Source organism: Heterodontus francisci, chromosome 23 (genome assembly GCF_036365525.1).
Source record: "Heterodontus francisci isolate sHetFra1 chromosome 23, sHetFra1.hap1, whole genome shotgun sequence".
NCBI lineage: Eukaryota > Metazoa > Chordata > Chondrichthyes > Heterodontiformes > Heterodontidae > Heterodontus > Heterodontus francisci.
Window position 1 is genome coordinate 58,002,910 of NC_090393.1, and position 22,530 is coordinate 58,025,439.

General features: G+C 44.6%; 2 protein-coding genes across 3 annotated transcripts in view; one reads left to right on the plus strand and one right to left on the minus strand.

Annotated features, from left to right (window-relative positions):
- The window catches only part of rab36 (RAB36, member RAS oncogene family), a 133,539-nt gene extending 123,653 nt beyond the window's left edge, over positions 1-9,886 (minus strand). Inside the window, exon 1 of one of the 2 annotated variants that reach the window (XM_068055364.1) lies at positions 9,572-9,886. The gene's annotated coding sequence lies outside the window, so the exon portion shown is untranslated. The remainder of the gene's footprint in view (positions 1-9,571) is intronic. The other variant, XM_068055361.1, reaches the window with a different exon arrangement.
- The window catches only part of LOC137382927 (radial spoke head 14 homolog), a 42,021-nt gene continuing 29,118 nt past the window's right edge, over positions 9,628-22,530 (plus strand). The window contains exon 1 of the mRNA XM_068055502.1: positions 9,628-9,936. Coding sequence (XP_067911603.1) covers positions 9,738-9,936 — 199 coding nt within the window. The 5' untranslated portion in view covers positions 9,628-9,737. The remainder of the gene's footprint in view (positions 9,937-22,530) is intronic.

Sequence of the window (22,530 nt, forward strand, 5' to 3'; positions counted from 1 at the left end):
TGCTAGCAGTGTTTGAACAAAGGAACTAATCCCCGCTCCCAATACACAGAAGATACCTGGTCAAACCAGTTGGTCACGCGACCACCTGCTGGCCAACTAGGGGAGTTTTAAATTGGAAAAACAGTGTTCGATGACAGAAAGCTCTTTGCTCCTGGACTGAGATCTCTCTCCTGTCTGCTCCCATCTCTTTCTCACGGAACTGAGGACGCACTGAAGACACATGAACCCCAAGAGAGAAAAGTCTCCTACAGTGAACAAGATTTAAGAATAATACAGGGCCCCAATGAAAAGCAAGACCATATCTTCAATCAAGGACTACAGCGAGCTCAAAGCACAGTAACAAAAACCCCTCTTCAGAGATCGCCTCAAACTTTTTCACTTAATTTCTCTTCTGCTCTTTTTTGTCTCTATTTGCATGTGCATATTGCGTATGCATGCTAGCGTGGGGCATGGCATGTATCCGTAGGCGTTAACCGAATTAGAGTTTATGTTTAAGTTTTAATAAATTTCACTTTTCTTCTTTAAACTTAAGAAAGCCTGTTTGTGCTCATTCCTTTGCCTTATAATTGGAAAGCGAACAAGGATTCACCAAGGTGGAGCTCAAAACACGGTGTGTTTGAAATTAAACCCTGCTACAGTAAGACCAGGTGAAGGCTGAAAGGGACCCGTGGACACCTTTCTCACCTGGTCGTAACAAATCCTAAAACTTATTAAAACTGTCTTCTTTTGATGCCAGTGCTGCTTTAATTGCCCTCTTTTGGCACCCCAATTTTTCTTTTGGGAAGTTTCTCTTCCGTTTGCCCATTTCCACAGCTGCAGAGGGTCTTTGTTCCTGCTGAGGTAATTTTTTTTTCAAAAAAGAGACAGTTGTGGGCGGGTCTGAACTCTCCTTCAGTGCTTTGCTGAGTCATGGAAAGGCTTTTGACTTCAGGTTCGCCTTTTTTCTGACTGTGGGGGAGAATTCTTTGCTAATCTCCCCTTTGTCCTCTGGGACACTCCTGCCTGCAGGTATTTGTGCAGACTCTACTGCACTCTCCTGTGACACTTCAACTAGGTGAGGCATCACCCTCATGGTTTCTGTGCCACCTATATGTCTTTCTTTGTCTCTGCAGGTTCCTGTAAATGCTGTAAGAACCTCTGATAGGGTGCTTCTAGAGTCTGCATTTACATTGGAGGATGTGGGGTCTAACCTTTCACATTTTTCACATTGGCTGATCGGACAGTAGAGGTTTTCATCTGGGATTCCTCCCGAACTTCCTTTAACCTGCCCTCTTGGTCACTTTTTCCCCTTCCCTTTCTAAACGCTTGCCAGCCTTGTGCCTGCCTGTCCCCTTTTGTTCTCGGCGGGAGTCCCTTACAGTTCACCAGCCCTCTGCTGGAGGGTCATCCTAACACCAGTACAAGACTTAGGGGCGCAGGTTTCACTGTAGGTTGGGGTCCCCCACAACCTGGCACATGTGGCAACTCTTGCAGTACTCCACCACATCTTTGTGGAGTTTTAGCCAGTCAAACTGCTGTCTTATACGGACTTTGGTCTTTTGTATACCGGCATGTACAGCCCCTGTAGTCCCGTGGGCCCTTCTTAATATTTCTCCCTGGTACCTCTGCAGCACCACTAACAGGTGAACCATTCCTTGCTCTCAGGTCTGTCAGGAGAACTCCACTTCCTCATCAGTATCTCATTCTTTAAATAGTAGCAATCAGGGACTCCCTCTGCTTCACTTTCAGACTGGGCAGCCTGTGCTAACTTTTGCAATACTGGGTTGGCTCATTGTGCCTCAGCTAGGGAGAATCCATTTAATTCATTCCCTGGGTTTCCTAACTTTCCAAAGAAAATCTCAGACTGAAAGACCTGATCTTCTGCCTGCAGCGCTAATTCATTCTCCTCTGGGGGAGCTGGTTTGATCATGGCCTGATCCACATTCAGGGAAACTGCAGGGGTCCGTCCCCTGTCTCTCTGACCTGCTGCAGTCTTTCTTTCATTACTGGGGGGCTACCACCTTCATCCCCACCAGTTCATTACCTCGGAGCAGGTCAACTCTGTCCACAGGCAAACTCGGGAAAATCGCTACGGTCACCAGTCCCGAAACTAGGTCGCACTCCAGGTGCACCCGGTGTACAGGTGCAGGCATATACTGCCCTCCAATACCATTCACCACCATTTTGGTGTTCACTGCACTCTTTGGGGAAAAGGTCAGGCCTTTTCCCAATAAAAGGCATCTAGTGGCCCCTGTGTCCTGAGAATTACTATGGGCTTGCTAGCCCCACTCCAGGGGTATGGGGTTACTTTCCCTTCAAACACAAAACCCTAATAACCTTCAGGAATCCTATTAAATTTTCCTGCACTTGCAGTAGTAAGCTTCCCGGATCTCACTCTTACTGCAGTTAAAGCCATAGCTTGTTCTGCTGTGCTTTCCATCTGGGTCCCATTTTCACTGAGCGGGTGTGCCCTGATCAACATACCAGTTTTCCCTTTAGTTTCCAGCAGTCAGCTTTTAAATGCCCTGCTTTATTACAATGGAAGCACACATGTCTCTGGGTCTCACTCTTGCTCATAGCACCTTCCTTTATGACTGTAAGAGGGCCCCCTGTATCTCCTGCTTTCCTTTCTCCCCCTGGACTGCTATCACCTTCCCACCATTTGTCCTTTTCAGATTTGTGAGGGTGATTAGGAAAGGTTCTCCCCTGGGAAACCGACTTATAAATTAAAGCAAACTCATCAGCCAGAATGGCTACTTGCCGGGCTCTCTGAACCCACTGCTCCTCTACATGGGTCTTTATTGAGAGTGGGAGAGAGTGTTTAAATTCCTCTAACAAATTACTTCCCTGAGATTCTCATAGTTGAGCTGTACTTTAAGAGCCCTCAGTCACTGGTCAAAAGCCAGCTGCTTACTTCGTTCAAACTCCAGATAAATTTGATTAGCTTGCTTCTTGAGGGTTCTAAACTTTTGGCGATAGGCTTCGGGTATGAATTCATATGCCCCGAGGATAGCATTTTTGGTCAGTTCATAATTTGATGAACTCTCATCGGGCAACAGGGAATAGACCTCATGGGCTTTTGCGGTTAGTTTGCTTTGCAATAAATGAGGCCAGATGTCAGCTGGCCATTTTAGCTGCCTTGCCAGTTTCCCAAAGGAGCCAAAAAAAATCCTCCACATCTTCCTCATTGAATTTTGGAATTAGTTAAGCTAGTTTTAACAATTTTGTACCTAGCCCTGAATTACGCTCCTCCATATTGGCCATGCTTTCACTGGGGTTACTCTGTCGCCCCCTACTTAACTCAAGCCGCTTCAAGTCTCTTTCTTCGCATTCCTTTCAGAATATTCTTTCTCTCTCCCTCTCCCGCCTTTCATTTTCTTTACGTTCCTTCTGAAAGGCTCTCTCTTTCTCCCTCTCTCTTTCCTCAAATTCAAGTTTCCACTGTTCCAATTGTATCTTTGTTAACAATACCCTGTCGTAGTCTGCTTCAAACCCTCTTTCTGCTTCTTCAGATTCAAGGGAAAAATGGTTGGCCACTAGCCTTAGGAGTTCAGACTTCCTAGCCTTGCCACGTACAGTGATCCCACACTGCTCAGCCATTTTTCTCAACTCCTCCATGGACAGTGCTTTTTACTTATTCCAAGTTACTTAACCTGGCTTCAATTGCAGACATGTTAGTATTCAATCACACACAACCACAAGAAAACCTGTATTGAAAACTTGCTCTTTTTTGATTGGGAGCAATTTGGCTTCCTACTTCCGATTTCTCGTTTGTCTGTGGGTCAATTCCAGACCCTAGCAACCAAATTTCTGTTACAACCAGGTGAGAGAGAGGTCTCGGGTTCCCTTTCAGCCTTCACCTGGTCTTACTATAACAGGGTTTAATTTTGAACACACTGTGTTTTTAGCTCCCCCTTGGTTAATATTTGTTTTCCAATTATAAGGCAAAGAAACCAGCACAAACAGGCTTTCTTAGGTTTAAAGAAAAAGAGTTGAAATTTATTAAACAAACTCTAATTTGGTTAATGCCTACGGATACACGATACACCCACGCTAGCAGGCATACGCGATAACCACATGCAAATAGAGAGAAAAAAGAGCAGAAAAAAATAAAGTGGAAAGGTTTGAGGCAATATCTGAAGAGTTTTTGTTATGGTTCTTCGAGCTCACTGTAGAGTCCTTGATTGTAGGTAGATCTTGCTTTTCGTTGGGGCCCAGTATTCTACTTAAACCTTGTTCACTGTATGAGACTTTTCTCTCATGAGGTTCATGTGTCTTCAGTGGATTCAGAGGCTTGTAAGAAAGAGATGGGAGCAGACAGGAAAGAGATCTTTTCAGTCCAGGAGCAAACAGCTTTCTGCCCAAACTGTTTGTACATATTCAAAAAACTCAAGTTGCCCAGCAGGTTAGTCATGTGACTAGCCGGTTTGACCATGTCTGTTGGCCACCTTAGCAGTCAACCTGGAATACGAGCTCCCCCACCTTCAACGTCTGTGATCAAAAGACCATTCTGGGTTGAATGTCACTGAATGGCTGCTTTGTCCTTCCAAACATTGTCTCTTAACATGCAAATATCTTTTCCAGCCACGGCTGATCTGTTTAACAAGTCTTCTTCACTCCAGTAACAGTTTAAAATCAATGTTCATGACAAAATTAATGTGCCTCGTTCTTGGCAAGTGGGGGCCTCACATGACACTGGGAACATCATGTTATCACACTGTGACTGTTTCTAGCTATGTAGGTGACACTTGGCAGATTTGTTCGCAAAATCTGGAGCAAGTACTGGCATACACCAAGGTACCTGCTGTGCTACCTCCCGGAAGACTGTCAGCTAGCCAAATAATGGTATTAATGCAGAAAATGTTTTCTATACACTAAGACATAATAAGATAGTAAGTCCATAAAGGCTGGAAAATACAGAAAAATATTAAACAAATTATTCTGAAACATTTTACTTGAGTTGTGCAGTGGCCAGTATTCCAGACGATCAGAAACCTCCTAGGATCGATGTGTGGAATAGATATCCAGGTAACATAGCGGCTATAACCCTGGAATAATTTATCCTATCTCACACCAGGTCCTGCCCATCACCTTTACCCTTGATGACCTATGTTGGTTACCAAAGTACAAAAAAAATTTTCTCACTGAGATATCTTCACTGCTTTCCTCCCTCAGCCACAACACCAAGTTACTTTTGACCGGCGCAGACATGATGGGCCAAGTGGCCTCTTTCTGTGCCATAAACTTTCTATGATTCACTCAAGGTGCTTTTAATCTCCATCTCAATCTATCATGCTATCTTTCCTCTGAGTTCACTGCTCTCCCATCCTTCCTTAATTTCTCCATCCATAAACTTCCCAACCCATCTTTACAGCCATCCCATTGATCTTGCCATCTCATGTGGCCTCGTAACTCCCATCTTGTCAATCATAGATAAGGCCATCTCTGATCACTTCCTTGTATTGCTCTCTACCCACATCCCACTTTCATATCCCAAACCTACTTCCTTCCGTGTCCACCCCTGGAATAAAACTCTTCCAATTACAACAATATATTCAAAGCCCCGACTCTCTAGCCTCTGGCCCTCCATTCACCACAACATTTCTGCAGCTACCGGCCTTCTCAACCACACCCTCACCCTCCACCTTTGAAGCCCTAGTTCCATTAAAATCATTACTCTCCGTCACCTTGGTCATTCCCACACTACGGTCCTCATCTCTGTTCCATTACGTCTAAGGGATACAGAATTGAACAGATACAGTGGATAACTGGTTTAGCCACTCACTGCAGATCTGACTGGACCAGATAAAGCACTTTTGGGGCCTGCTGCCGTCTGCCAAAACTGCTCACTATTCCAGGTTCATCCTGGAATGCATGGAAAACCCTTGGCTTCTTTTCTCTACCTAGCTGCCTTCTGAAACCCCTTTCTCCCGTCTCCTCTACCCTTACCTCCAACAACATGCAAGGAGCTCACAGACTAATTTGTCACTAAGATTGAGGCCACTCAGTCAGCTGCCTCCGCTGCTTTCCTCATATTCTCTAGCCTACCAGGCCAAGCTTCCTCTAAGGTTCCCCCCGCCCCTGACCCTGAACGCGTACATTTTTCTAGTTTCTTTATCTTCCCTCCTGCCCTCTCTGAGTTCATCTTGTCCATGAGACCTACCTCCTACTCCCTTGACCCTATTCCCACTAAAATGGTGACCAGCCAACTTCCCTTTCTGGCTCCCATGTCTGCTATATTGTTAAAGGTTCTTTCTCTTTCAAAGCTGCCGTCGTCACATCTCTTCTCAAAAAAAACCCTTAACCCTTCTGTCCTTGCAAACTACCCTTCACCATCTCCTTCCCTCACCAAAGTCTTTGATCATGCTGACGCCTCCCAAATCTCTGTCCATCTTTCCTGGAATTCGATGTTTGAATTCCTCAAATCAGGTTTCTGCTCCTGCTACTACATTGAAACAGCTCTTATCAAAGTCACAAATGACATCTTATGTGACTGTGGCAAAGGTAAACTATCCCTCCTTATCCTTCTCGACCCATCTGCAGCCTTTGAGGGGCTTCCGAGGCGTCTCCTCTGTTGTCCAGCTGGGTGGGACTACATTTGCCTGGTTCCATTCTTAACTGTTCAGAATCAAAGAATCACAATCAACAAAGGCTTCTCTTTCCATTCCCGCACCATTACTTCTGGTGTCTCCCAAGGATCTATCCTTGGCCCTCTCTTATCTTGCACCTACATACTGCCCCTCAGCAACATCATCTGAAAACACAGCGTCACTTTCCACATGTATGCTGATGCCACCCAGCACTACCTCAACACCACCTCTATTGCCTCCTCCACTGTCTCTAAATTGTCAGACTGCATGCCTAACATCCAGTGGCGGACAAGCAGAAATTTCCTCCAATTAAATATTTGGAAGTCTGAAGCCATTGTCTTCGGTGCCCATCACAAACTCCATTCGTTAGCCACCGACTCCATTTGTCTGCCTGGCAACTGTCTAAGACAGAACCAGACTGTTTGCAACCTTGGTGTCATATTTGATCCTGAGATTAGTTTCAATCACATATCTGCACCATCACTAAGGCTGCCTATTTCAACCTCTGAAACATCATCCAACTCCACTCTGCCTCAGCTCAGCTGTGGTTGAAACCCTCATCCAAGCCTTTGTTACATCTGGACTTGACTTTTCCAATGCACCCCTGGTCAGCTTCCAATATTCTGCCCAACATAAACTTGAGGTCTTCTAAACTTCTGATGTCCATGTCCTAACTCATAGAGTCCTATTCATCTACACTGGTTCCTGGTTAAGCAACGCCTTGAATTTAAAATTCTCACCCTTGTTTTCATCCCTCCATAACCTCACCCCTCCCTAGCTCTGTAACTTCCTTCAGCCCTAAAACATATGCGATTCTACAATTCTGGACTCTTGCAACTCCCTGATTTTAGATGCTCTACCACTGGCAGCTGTGCCTTTAGCTGCCAAGGCCCTAAGCTCTGGAATACCCTCCCTAAACCTCACTGCCTTTCTCACCTTCTTTAAGATGTTCCTTAAAACCTATCTCTATGACCAAGCTTTTGGTCATCTGACATAATATCTTCTCATGTAGCGTGGTGTTAAATTTTGTTTGATAATACTTCTGTGAAACACTTTGGGATGTTTTACTATGTTGAAGGTGCCATATAAATATATAACAAAAACAGAAAGTGCTGGAAATACTCAGCAGGCCTGACAGCATCAGAACTGATGAAAGACCATCAACCTGAAATGTTAACTCTGTTTCTCTCTTTACAGACGGTGTGAGATCTGCTGAGTATTTCCAGCATTTTCTGTTTTTATTTCAGATTTCCAGCATCCACACTATATTACTTTTATATAAATACATGTTGTTCCACCTGGTCACCCAACACCTGCAATTTAGAAGTCCCATCCTCCTATTTAGATCTTTTAATTACTTTTCCCACTCTATATCTGTAACCTCCTTCATTCCTATAACTTCCCCTCTCTTTAAGTTTGTTCCTCTGGCTGATCTCTTGTGCATTCCCTCTTCCAGTTGCCCCACCATTGAGGACTATACCTTTAACAGACTGGACCCCCTCTTCCTACCAATATCTTCATTTTTGGCTCTGTGTCCACTTTTCTGGATTATGCCTTTGTGTAGTGCTTGGGACATAAGAACACAAGAAATAGGAGCAGGAGTAGGCCATTTGGCCCCTCAACCCTGCCCCGCCATTCAATAAGATCATGGTTGATCTGCCCCAGACCTCAACTCCTCTTTCGTGCCAGCTCCTCATAGCCCTCAAATCCCCGTAATTTCAAAAATCTATCTACCTCCTCTTTAAATACTTTCAGTGATCTAGCCTCCACAACTCTCTAGGGTATTGAATGTCTGGAATTCTCTACCCTCTGAGAGAAGAAATTCCTTTCCATCTCAGTTTTAAATGAGTGTCCCCTTAGTCTGTAACTATGTCCCCTAGTTCAAGATTCCCCCACTAGTGGAAACATCTACCCTGTCAAACCCCTCAGAATCTTATACATTTCAATAAGATCACACCTCATCCTTCTAAACTCTAATGAATAACCTGTTTAGCCATTCTTGATAAGACAACCCCTTCATCCCAGGAATCAGCCTAGTGAATCTCTTTTGAACAGCATCCAATGCCAGTATATCCTTCCTTAAATACAGGGACCAAAACTGCACACAGCACTCCAGGTTCAGCCTCACCAACACCCTGTACAGTTGTAACAAGACTTCCCTATTTTTAAACTCCAACCCCTGAGCAATAAAGGCCAAAATTCCACTTGCCTTCTTAATTACTTGCTGCACCTGCATGCTAACTTTTTGTGTTTCATGCACAAGAACACCCAGATTCCTCTGTACTGCGCTGTTTTGGAGTCTCTCTCCATTTCAATAATAGTCTGCCTTTTGATTCTTCCCACCAAAGTGCATGACCTCACACTTTCCTACATTAAACTCCTATCTGCCAAGTTTTTGCCCACTCACTCAACCTATCTATATGTCCTTGCAGATTCCTTGTGTCTTCATCACAACATGCCCTCCCACCTATTTTTGTATTGTCAGCAAATTTGGATATATTAGACTCTGCCCCCTCCTCCAAGTCATTAATATAGTAAATAATTGAGACCCCAGACTGATCCTTGTGGCATTCGACTAGTTACGTCTTTCCAACCTGAAAAAGCCCCATTAATCCCGACTTTCTGTCTTCTGTGAGTTAATCAATCCATGCTAATACATTACCCCCAATACCGTGAGTTCCTATCTTGCGCAATAATCTTTTATGTGGCACTTTATCAAATGCTTTCTGGAAATCCAAATACACTACATCTACCAGTTCCCCTTTATCAACTCTGCTTGTTATATCCTCAGAGAACTTCAGCAAATTTGTCAAACATGATTTCCCTTTCACAAAACCATGTTGACTGTTAAGCTTTTCTAAATGACCTGTTATTTCATCCTTAATATCTTTGCACTTTCCCAAAGACCGATGTTTGGCTGACTGGCCAAGAGTTTCCCGCTTCTTGTCTACGTTTTCTACGTTAAATTCGCAGTATAAAGCAGACTGTTGTTGACGCATTACCTGGGTTGCAGGCGTGTTGAGAGAAGTAGGCCTCTGGCGTTGCTATAGCAACAGAGCCAAGCCGCGAGCCGAGCTTTCAAACGCTCGGTGCAGAAACGCCAGCGCGCGGAATCTGCAGGCTTGAGTTATCTTGCGCCCTCATTTTTAAAAGAAAAACAGCAAGAACATGGCTCACACGAGAATTTCTGCCAAACTTCCTCCTCATATCGACCCGACCAAAGCGCCCATAGCCTTTGGGGACAGGGCTTTGCCCAAACTGAACCGGGAGCTGGCGGATCCCGAACTCCTCACACGACAGCGGGCGCTAATGGCTCTGTGTGACCTAATGCACGACCCCGAGTTAGCTTACACGGCGGTGGAGGTCGGTAAGTGCACCGAGAAGATCTTCAAGCCTGTTCACTATTTACACAAGAACAGGGAAGATGTCAAGTTCAGAGAAACTCGGCGCGCGGGGAGTTGGAATACAAACTGGGTCTGTGTCTCTCCCAAACATTTCGTATTTATTTAGGTGCACAATAAATGTGAGGGGTGGGAATGTATTTTCCCATGTCAGTGCTATTTATTACAAGTTGCAAATAACTCAGTTGTGCTGGACGTATACTAACCAAAGAAAGGTTCGGAGTGGGGGCATTAAAGAAGACATAAAAATTAAGACCAACTCTCATGCTGTTACTTCACTTTCCTGACTATCCAACACCAAGCCCTGGATGTGGGCAATTTTCCTTCAGCCCCAAACTTACGATTCTATAAAGCCAACCTTTCCGGTTTCAATAAGCCCCTACATATCTCCAGCCCAGCTCCATCAGCATTCCTGGTTACCTTCTCAGGCTGAAACCTGATACGTTCTTGACATTCTGGAACCTCAGCTGAACTTTTTACTCAATATCCACCTCTGGAACATTGCAGAGCCACCCCTCAGCTAATTATGCCCTAGTTGCTTCCAGAACTGGATTTTCCAATACTTTTGGCCTACCCCAATCCATCACACAAACTCCAGCTATCCTGGAATTTTGTGGCTTATGTATTCTGCACTGAAGGATATCCACTCATCAGTCCTGCCGTTATTGAGCTTCACTAATTCCTTATGCCCCAACGATGATCCATTTCCAGTTTCAAATCCTGCCAGGGACTTGCTTCATCCTTTTTTGAATGATGTTCAGCATAGGGTAGTGACATGCACAATTTTCCAATCTAAAGGAACTGTTCCTGAATCAAGAGAAGTTTGGAAGATTACCGTTATGACATCTACAGTGTTCTCACCTACTTCCCATAAAATCCTGGGATGGAAACCATCAGGTCATGGGAATTTGTCACCTTTCAAGTGCCATTATGTTCTTCATTACTGTTATTTTGCTTATGTTAATTTTGGTGAGCCCTGTTCCTGATTCAACATTAGTTTCCTTGGAATGTCTGGCATACTGACCTCTTCCTCTACAGTAAATACTGATGCAAATTAATTATTCAACATTTCCTTTATTTTCATTGACGATATCGCCATTATCAATTTTCAAGAGCCCATATTGCTCCTGACCACCCTCTTTTTTCCTAATGTAATTGCAAAAACATTTGTGTTGATTTTGATAGAATCATAGAAAGTTTAAGGCACAGAAAGAGGCCACGTGGCCCATCGTGTCAGTGCCTGCCGAAAAACGATCCACCCATTCTAATCCCACCTTCCCGCATTTGGTCTGTAGCCATGCAGATTACGACACTTGAGGTGGTATACCTTTATATTCTTTACAAGTTTCTTCTCCGTGCTCCCTTTTTGTAGCTCTTACGATCTGTTATATTACCCTTTGCTGCTCTTGGTATCTTTTCCAGTCAACAGGATCTGTGCTTTTCTTTTTATTTCTATGTTTTTATTCTTTCAGTTTTATCTTTTCTCTTACCTCTTAGTTGTCTTCGTCTGTCCTTTTGGCAAGTAGATCTCTTGCACCTTAGATATATAAGTTGGTTCTGTATTACATCAAAATCTTTTTTGAACACCTCCCACTGATTTTGTCATTTTACCCATTAACAGATTTTCCCAATTTACTGTGGACAGTCTCTGTCTCATTCCATTGAAGTACGTCTTAACTAAATCTTAGATTTCATGTTTATCCCTTTCAAACACTATGTTGAACTCGATCAAATTATCATCGATATTAGATAAGTGTTCACGTGCCGTTAGTCTATTAACTAAATCTGCTCAATACTTGTTACTAAATCTAATTTGACATACTCCTTTGTTGGTTCTAGGACATATTGCTGCAGAAAACTATACCAGATACACTCAAGAAATTCATTACCTTTCTAACATGTGCTGATCTACTTATCCCAATCTATATGAAAGTTAAAATGCCCCATTAAAACCACTCTATCTTTGCTACATGTTTGTCTAATCTCTGTATTTATAAAACCTACCACTACACAGCTGTTACAGGGGGCCTATACACAACTCCCAATACAGACTTTTTTATTTCTTAATCCTACCCATAAAGTCTTCGATGTCTACTTACCTCGCATTATATCCTCTCTTACTATTGAAGTGATTTCATCCTTGATCACTCTGGTTACTCCTCCCCACTACCATTTCCCCTATCTTTCCTATAGACCTTATAACCTGGTATATTTAGTTCTCAGTTCTGTCTGTCTTAAGGACATAAGAAATAGGAGCAGGAGTAGGCCATTCAGCCCCACAAGCCTGCCCGCCATTCAATAAGATCATGGCTGATCTGTCCCAGGCCTCAACTCCTCTTTCGGGCCTGCTCCGCATAACCCTTGACTTCCCGAGATTTCAAAAATCTAGCTACCTCCTCCTTAAATACATTTCGTGACCTAGCCTCCACAACTCTCTGAGGTAGAGAATTCCAGAGATTCACCAGAGAGAGGAAATTCCTTCGCATCTCGGTTTTAAATGTGTGAGCCCTTAATTTGTAACTATGTCCCCTGATTTGAGATTCCCCCACCGGTGGAAACATATTCTCAACATCTACCCTGTCAAGCCCCCTTAGGATCTTATATGTTTCAATAAGATCACCTCTCATTCTTCTAAACTCCAATGAATAAAGGCCTAACCTGTTTAGCCGTTCTTGATAAGACAACCCCTTCATCCCAGGAATCAGCCTAGTGAATCTTTTCTGAACTGCCTCCAATGCCAGTATATCATTCCTTAAATACGGGGAACAAAACTGTACGCAGTACTCCAGGTGTGGCCTCACCAACACCCTGTACAGTTGTAACAAGACTTCCCTATTTTTAAACTCTAACCTCCGAGCAATAAAGGCCAAAATTCCATTTGCCTTCTTAATTACTTGTTGCACCTGCATGCTAACATTTTGTGTTTCATGCACAAGAACACCCAGATCCCTCTGTACTGCAGTATTTTGTAGTCTTTCTTCATCTAAATAATAATCTGCCTTTTTATTCTTCTTACCAAAGTGGATGACCTCACACTTTTCCACATTGAACTCCATCTGCCAAGTTTTTGCCCACTCACGTAACCTATCTATATCCCTTTACAGATTCTTTGTGTTCTCATCACAACATGCCTTCCCACCTATTTTTGTATCGTCAGCAAATTTGGATACTTTATACTCTGTCCCTTCCTCCAAGTCATTAATATAGATAGCCATGTCTCAGTAATTACTATCAGGTCATACTCTCCACATTGAATTTGTGCCTGCAATTCATTCAATTTTTTTCCCTTATACTCCATGTGTTTGCATAAAGAATGCTTATTTGGGCCACGCACCCTAGCCTGTTCTAATGTTTTACTCTCACATTTCATATTTCTCTCGCCTGGTTTAATTACCTTACTTGTAGTTTTCCCTTTACCTGTCAAGCCTAAAGCACAATTTCTGACTGTTACTTTACTCAGTTTGTTTGTTTTTGAACTATTATTTATAATACCTTTACCTCCCTGCCCCCCCCCCCCACCATTTACGACTTTAAAGTCCTTGTCACCTATCTGTTTATCCTTTCCACTAGGACCCTGCTCCTCGCCAGGTTCAAAGGGAGCTCGTCCTAAAGGTACTGTTACTTCCTTGCCCTGTACTGGTGCCAGTGTCTCATGAAATGGAGCCTTTTATTCCCAAATTACTTTTCCAGAGATGTGTTCACCTCCATAGTCTGCTTATCCCTGCGCTTGTTTGAACATAGCTTGGGTAATAATGAAGAGATTATAACCTTCGTGGTCCTGTTCTTTAATTTAGGTCCTACCCTCCAAACATTGTTTGACATGTTGTTGGTATCAACATGACCTGATCCTCCCCTTACAATAATCTTTCAAGCTGGTTTGAGATGTCCTGCACCCTGGCAACAGGTAAGCAACATACCAAGTGGGATGCTCGATCCTGCTGACAAAGGATGTTATCTGTCCTCCTAATTATTGAATCCCCTACAACTACCACATTGTGCTTCCCCTCCTCCTTTACCTGCTGCCTGATTTGGACAGCCAAGGTGCCATGGTCAGCATTCTGGTTGTTCTTCTGACAGTCTTTATCTTTATCCTCACAGGTGGCAAGTATATTGTACCTGTTGGATATCAGTTTCTGCAGTTTCAAGTTCTCTATCTCATCTGGGTTCCCCTCACTCTGCATACTATGGGCGCAATTTTATGGTTCTCAGATAGATGGGATTGGAGAGGGGCGGGGGGGGGAGGCAAAATGCGCATCACCTTCCCGTTGCCCTGTGATTAAGTCGGGGCGGGAAAGGTCGAAGATGGCCTTCCCACCCTGAGGCCAATTGAGGCCCTTTAATGGCCAATAATTGGGCGCTTGAGGGCCTCTACCCCATCACTGAAATTACTCTAGCGGTGAGGGTGGGATGGGGGACATCTGGCACATGGGGAGGCCGCCCAGTAAAACAAGGCGGCCTCCCTGTGGGCTTGGTGGGGGTGGCCTCCTCTGTGGGCAGTCTGTGGTACACTGATGCCCTCCCCCTCCTCCCCGGTGCAAAGGCTACTCCTCCATGAACACCCCCTCTCCCTCATGCACCACTGTTCCGGGTGACACTGACAGTACTACTGCCAGCCCTCTGATTGGCCAGCAGCTCTGAGAGGAAGGATATTTTTCGTTGAAGGGACGGGGATCACGGCGTGGGCAGCTGAGAGCCTGAGCGCCGTTAACTTACACTGGATGGGCTCCAGAGGGCCAAGATGGGGTACCCTGCCATTCAGTAAAGTGAATACCTTCACCTTTTTAGATCATGGTTTAGATAGAGACAAAATGCCTGTCTCTCTAGTCTTTGAGACTCCTCTGCCCCCTTTAAATTCAACTTATTTGAGTGCTGTAGTTTCACATGCTCGCAGTGGTGGAGACGAGAGCATGGCTACCCAACAGGACTCGACGACATGTGTCGGGTTCGGGTCAGGTCGGGTTTCTCTTTCAGGTCCAAAATTCGGGCTCAGGTCGGGTTGGGCTGGACGTGGACAGAGATCAGGACAAACAGAAATCAGAGGTGAGAAAAGTGGGGGGGAAAGGAGGGGCAAGAAACAGCGACAAATTTCGATATAAAGTACCCGAGTGAAATTAACCCAACCCCTTACACTCTGAAATCTATCAAATCCTGGAGAAACTGACAAGCCTGGGGAAGATACCAGTAACTGCAGTAAGTACAGCAACATCAACTGAGCTCTTGCTTCATCTATACTTGGACCAAGGATTTAAAACTATCTGGAAATAGGGAGATTAAACTTCCCAACCTGAGATCTCCGCAGAGTTTTTTTTTGTTAATGACATTGGAACTTGATACAGTTCAGAAGCTTGTTTGCTACATTGCATGATTTCCTGAAGTGGATACTTTTTTTCCCGCGAGTGCTCAGGGTCGCGGCGCCTTTTTAAAAAAACTTTGTGATGTTAATTGTACACTGGCACATCAACAGCTGGCACCTGTACTCGATCACTGGTCTAAAGCCTGGCTACCCGACCAAACCCGAATACGTGTCGGGTTCGGGTCAGGTCGGGCATTTAAAACAATTAAATGACTCGTGCTCAGGTTGGGTTCGGGTTGGCTGTTGTCGGGTCGGGCCTGGGTCGGGTTTTAATTTTATACCCGAGCCAGGCTTTAGTGGAGACCGGCCTGCTGGTGGGGCTCCTGCTGGAAGCCCACGCTTGATATAAAATGACTCCTGACCAAAGAAATGGTGAGTCGGATGTTGGATGAACCTCCTGGGGCAGTATGGTGGAAAACCCAGGGCTTTGGGCCGATGCACATGTGTTCAAAAGACTTGTACAGTACTAGATTTAGATTCCAGACTGGAATAGTGGTTATGTGATGGATGCTGTTTCTTCTCCAAATTCCCCAAGATTTTTCTTTTTAATTAATTCATGGGATGTGGGCGTCGCTGGCTAGGCCAGCATTTATTGCCCATCCCCTAATTGCCCTTGAGAATGTGGTGGTGAGCTGCCTTCTTGAACCGCTGCAGTCCATGTGGGGGGTAGGTACACCCAAAGTGCTGTGAGGAAGGGAGTTCCAGGAATTTGACCCAGCGACAGTGAAGGAACGGCGATATAGTTTCAAGTCAGGATGGTGTGTGACTTGGAGGGGAACTTGCAGTTTGTGGTATTCCTATGCATTTGCTGCCCTTGTACTTCTAGTTGGTAGAGGTCACGGGTTTGGATGGTGCTGTCTAAGGAGCCTTGGTGCAATGCTGCAGTGCATCTTATAGCTGGTACACACTGCTATCACTGTGTGTTGGTGGTGGAGGGAGTGAATGTTTGTGGATGGGGTGCCAATCAAGTGGGCTGCTTTGTCCTGGATGGTGTTGAGCTTCTTGAGAGTTGTTGGAGCTGCACCCATCCAGGCAATTGGAGAGTATTCCATCACACTCCTGACTTGTGCCTTGTAGATGGTGGACAGGTTTTGGGGAGTCAGGAGATGAGTTACTCGCCTCAGGATTCCCAGCCTCTGACCTGCTCTTGTAGCCACGGTATTTATATAGCTACTCCAGTTCAGTTTCTGGTCAATGGTAGTCCCTAGGATTTTGTTAGTGGGGGATTCAGCGATGGCAATGCCATTGAATGTCAAGGGCAGATGGTTAGATTCTCTTTTGTTGGAGATGGTCATTGCCTGGCACTTGTGTGGCGCGAATGTTGCTTGCCACTTATCAGCCCAAACCTGGATATTGTCCAGGTCTTGGTGCATCTCTACACAGACTGCTTCAGTACCTGAGGAGTCGCGAATGGTGCTGAACATTGTGCAATCATCAGCGAACATCCTCACTTCTGACCTTATGATTGAAGGAAGGTCATTGATGAAGCAGCTGAAGATGGTTGGGCCTAGGACACTACTCTGAGAAACTCCTGCAGTGATGTCCTGGAGCTCAGATGATTGACTTCCAACAACCACGACCATCTTCCTTTGCGCTAAGTATGACTCCAACCAGCAGAGAGTTCCCCCCCCCCCCCCCCCCCCCCGATTCCCATTGACTTCCGTTTTGGTGGAGCTCCTTGATGTCATACTCGGTCAAATGCTGACTTGATGTCAAGGGCAGTCACTCTCACTTCACCTCTTCAGTTCAGCTCTTTTGTCCATGTTTGAACCAAGGCTGTAATGAGGTCGGGAGCTGAGTGGCCCTGGCAGAACCCAAACTGAGCGTCAGTGAGCAGGTTATTGCTAAGCAAGTGCCGTTTGATAGCACTTTTGATGACATCTTCCATCACTTTACTGATGATTGAGAGTAGACTGATGGGACAGTAATTGGCGAGGTTGGACTTGTCCTGCTTTTTGTGTACAGGATATACCTGGGCAATTTTGTACATTGCCGGGTAGATGCCAGTGCTGGAGCTGTACTGAAACAGCTTGGCTAGGGGCGCGGCAAGTTCTGGAGCACAAGTCTTCAGTACTATTGCCGAAATATTGTCAGGGCCCGTAGCCTTTGCAGTATCCAGTGCCTTCAGTCATTTCTTGATATCACGTGGAGTGAATCAAATTGACTGAAGTCTGGCATCTGTGATGCTAGGGACTTCAGGAGGAGACCGAGATGGATCATCAACTTGGCACTTCTGGCTGAAGATTGTTGCAAATGCTTCAGCCTTATCTTTCGCGCTGGTGTGCTGGGCTCCCCCATCATTGAGGGTAGGGATATTTGTGGAGCCACCTCCTCCAGTTAGTTGTTTAATTGTCCACCACCATTCACGACTGGATGTGGCAGAACTGCAGAGATTAGATCTGATCAGTTAGCTATGGGATCACTTAGCTCTGTCTATGGCATGCTGCTTACGCAGTTTGGCATGCAAGTAGTCCTGTGTTGCAGCTTCACCAGGTTTTTTTTTAGAGATACAGCACTGAAACAGGCCCTTCGGCCCACCGAGTCGGTGCCGACCGTCAACCACCCATTTATACTAATCCTACACTAATCCCATATTCCTACCACATCCCCACCTGTCCCGATATTTCCCTACCACCTACCTATACTAGGGGCAATTTGTAATGGCCAATTAACCTATCAACCTGCAAGTCTTTGGCATGTGGGAGGAAACCGGAGCACCCGGAGGAAACCCACGCAGACACAGGGAGAACTTGCAAACTCCACACAGGCAGTACCCAGAATTGAACCCGGGTCGCTGGAGCTGTGAGGCTGCGGTGCTAACCACTGCGCCACTGTGCCGCCCATTTTGTGCCATACCTCATTTTGAGGTATGCCTGGTGCTGCTCCTGACATGCCCTCCTGCACTCTTCATTGAACCAGGGTTGGTGTCCTGACTTGATGGTAATGGTAGAATGGGGGATATGCCGGGCCATGAGGTTACAGATTGTGGTTGAGTACAATTCTGCTGCTGCTGATGGCCCACAGCGCCTCATGGATGCCCAGTTTTGCATTGCTAGATCTATTCGAAATCTATCCCATTTAGCATGGTGGTAGTGCTACACAACACGATGGAGGGTGTCCTCAATGTGAAGGCGGGATTTCATCTCTACAAGGACTGTGTGGTGGTCACTCCTACCAATACTGTCATGGACACATGCATCTGCGGCAGGCAGATTGGAGAGGATAAGGTCAAGTCTGTTTTTCCCTCTTGTTGCTTCCCTCACCACCTGTCGCATACCCAGTCTAGCAGCTATGTACTTTCGGACTTGGCCAACTCGGTCAGTCGTGGTGCTACCGAGCCACTTTTGGTGATGGACATTGAAGTTCCTCACCCAGAGTGCATTCTCTGCCCTTGCCACCCTCAGTGCTTCCTCCAAGTGGTGTTCAACATAGAGGAGTACTGACTCATCAGCTGAGGGAGGGCGGTAGGTGGTAATCAGCAGGAGGTTTCCTTGCTCATGTTTGACCTAATGCCATGAGACTCCATGGGGTCCAGAGTCGATGCTGAGAACTCCCAGGGCAACTCCTTCCCGACTGTATACCACAGTATTCTGGATAAGAATGAGTGTCTAAAATACCTGATGGATGTACTCTGATGGTGCTGGTTTAAACCAACGACAAATAGGAGCAGTTGTGAGGATTGGAACCTGTGGTATATTCTTCTCTTTCTGGCTTTTTAGTACAAAGCTTTTCTTTCCTGCTTTAGCACTTTAAGTCGAGGGTGTGATTAGTATCAATGATCTATGTTGGATACCTCGGCAGTTAGTCTGCCTCGTTTGAAAGTCACATTATTCAAGTAAGGGTATCTGGTGTTAGACATCAGAATGCTCCCTCAGCGAACTATTTATTCCTCCTGGGAAGTGTGTATTTTAATAAGGCATTTTTCTAATTTTGGGAAGAATAGGGTGATGAAAGTGGAGGGGAAGGCGAGAGAATCAACATTTACATCTATGCCAATCATAATGAAGAAGTTAATGGTTTGTGGCCTCCACACATTTATGCAGAGAATTGTTAGAAAATGTAAAAGATCATCACTGAGATGATGCAGAATATAAAAAGGCCACAAAAAAGTGCAAGTTTTGGGAGATTAAAAGACACAGGAAAGTTGCTGAGGAACACTGCTCCAATCCTACTCAGACTAGAGCATGGCTACCCAACCCGAACCCGACGGGACCTGACAACTTGTCGGGTTCGGGTCGGGTCACTCTTCTGGGTCTGGCACTCAGGCTCGGGTTGGGTTTGGCCGGTTCGGACACAGTGACAGCCAGGAGGTCAAGGCGGAAAACACTCCACACTAGTCTGCAGTGAGTGATTCCATCGAAGGTAGAGCACAACATCTTCAATAAATTTGATTATGTTCCGGTGGTCGGGTTGGGTTGGGTAGGGTTGGGCGCGGGAAAAAATGAAAGGACTTGGGCCGGGTCAGGCTCGGGTCAGATGTGGTTCTCTTGGGCCCAGGTCAGGTTTCATTTGCAGACCTGAGCAGGCCTTTAACTCAGACATCTTCCTCAGCTACATTGTTGGCTGTATTGGTGCCGGTTCCTGCAAAGGGAAAATTTCACTTACTATGCCACCCATTTCCATCTATTTCTCAACTTTATGTGGTTCATATCTGACACTTCCTTATCTGAACTCTTTCTCTCCATCTCTGATAATGGGCTTGCTGCAGGCAACTGTAGCAACTACTGCAACTCCACTGATGCACACATCTCAATTATGTCTTTTTGCATGCTGCCTCCATTGGTAAACATGCCAAGGTTTTTCACAGAGGAGAAACTGATGCTGGATAATAATCGAAGAAATAGGAAAGATGACCAATAATGTAATAAAAGTCATAGGTTTTGAGGAGGCTTTTAAAGGTGGGGAGAGAAGTCAGAAGGTGGAGAGATTTAGTAGGGGAGTTCTAAGGAGTAGGATTGAGACAGCTGAAGGCCTTGTCACTCATGGGAAACCATGGGGAAAATGGGAATGCACAAGAATCCCAAGTCGATGACTAAAGGACACAGACTGGGTTTTGGGCTAGAGGAGGTTGCAGAGCTTGAGAGGGTTGAGGCAGTAGCGGGATTTATATATTAGGACACAGATTTTGGGGCTGGGAAGCCAATAGAGGTCAACAAGGATAGGATGATGGGTGAGCTGACTTAGTAGGATGGGATGTGAGCAACGGAGCTTTGGATGAATTGAATCAAAATATTAAGCTGAATTCTCTAAGATGGTTATAACTGCTCTATATAGCATGGATAACCTAAATGAAACATTTAATTTTGGTATGCAAACAAAGGGTTAATGTCTTTCCTCCAAAATGGCAGTAGCTGAATTTGTCTTAATTAATTTCAGTGGGTTATCCACAATTGTATATAATTTCTCAGTGCTAAGGTTATTTAAGTTGTTACAAAGTTAGTAACCACCAACATATGTTTTAAGTAATTAAAGATTCTGTTTGAAGAAAGCTAATGCCACTGGAACCATATCATTCTCTTACCAGTCTATACCTTGCCTAACCAAAGGGACTGATCAGACTGCCAGATGTGACCGTAGTCAATCATGCATCCCATAGTAAGTAACAAAAGTATTCACAATAAAGAAGGGCCTTAAATTTTCAACAATATTTGGGTATGTCTCGGTTCCACCCATTCCGGCACAGGGATATTTTCCTACGCTCAGTTCATGATGATGCAAACCAATTTCTAGTCCCCCGTGTCTGAGAGACACGTGAATGACCTGACTAAATTATTCATGTAAAACTCAGTTTGTGGCAGACAACAGGAAATTTTCAACATACTAAGCCAATACTGTACAAGTATTCCTCACCTCCTAAATTTCTAGATAGAGGGGTAGAAGATAAATCACTGTCAGTGATCCAGCACAAAAGTTCTTTGGTTGAAAGGAATACCAATGACATAAGAAAACTCTGCCACAGCTTTGGAATAGATAGGTTGAAAAACTAGAGGTATTAGTGAGATATACAATTATTGTTCTCTTAGGTCCCCATCTCACACACGTCTGTGTTTACACAAATGATTGCAGATTCACTTCAGACTCCAGTTTTCTCATCACAGCTTGTATCTGAACATAAATCACAAGGAATAGCAAATTTTAAATAAACTAAAGACTCTCAAGGAAAACAGCTGAATGCAGCGGAAAAATGGACCCTAATCTCAGGCACTTATTCTGCTCTTAAAAAACACTTCCCCTAGACTTTATGACTTTTCTAAAATCTGCACTTGTTTGTGCTTGAAGGAGGCCTTCAGCAACGTAAATTAAATGCAAATGGAGGCCTTTTGGTATCCTCTTAATAGCCCTAGAGGCAGATCAGGAGCATACTGTCCCCATAAAGACCTGGTGCTACTACTTTCCAAACTGGTATTGTTAAGAAAGGATTTTAACTGTGGCTTTTGGCATTTAAAATGTTCTCTCAAAGTAAAACAATAATGAATTTCCGTCTTGAGGCTTTACACAGTTTGCATACTTTCCCCTAAATTACCTGTTGTGAATGTACCCTCTACGTTGCACAGGTGTGTGGCTGTGCAGCAATCCACAACGTACCATGCAGTGAAACAAACAGGCCATGCAAAACAAAGAGAAATTAGGGGGAACATTGCCTGTCACTAATTCTAATGTCCAATAAACAATAGCCATAAAACTAATCTGTATTGCATCTCTTCACTTCCATAATTTTGAAAGACAGAACATTAAGCACAACTCCTTCAATATAAAAGAGAAATAAAAACACTGTTTGGGGGTAGGGGTGGGGGGGGGTGTTGGGTGGTGAATACAGCCAACATTATTTTGGATAAAAGCTTAAAAGCGTAATTTACAATTAGAAACCACACATAAGACACAATTATGGTTCCTCTTCCCTGTGGGCCTGCACTTGTTAGTGTGCTGCCACTTGAATTTGCAATATTTAAATGAGACTTTAAGTTCAGGTGCTGAGGTCACGGTCTTGGTTCAAGTGCATTGTGCTGAAATTTCACCTGCAGAACACCAAGGCAGAAAAATTGACTCTATATTTGCTTCAGCATCCTTCATTTTCTATAAGAAACCTACCAAAGCTGACACAGCATACGTGCTAAGCCCCCTCATTTTTCCTGGCTCTTTTTTTGAAGTGCTATTACCTATTTCTCTAAGTCAAAAATGGCTGATTTCCCAGACATTCTTCCACAGT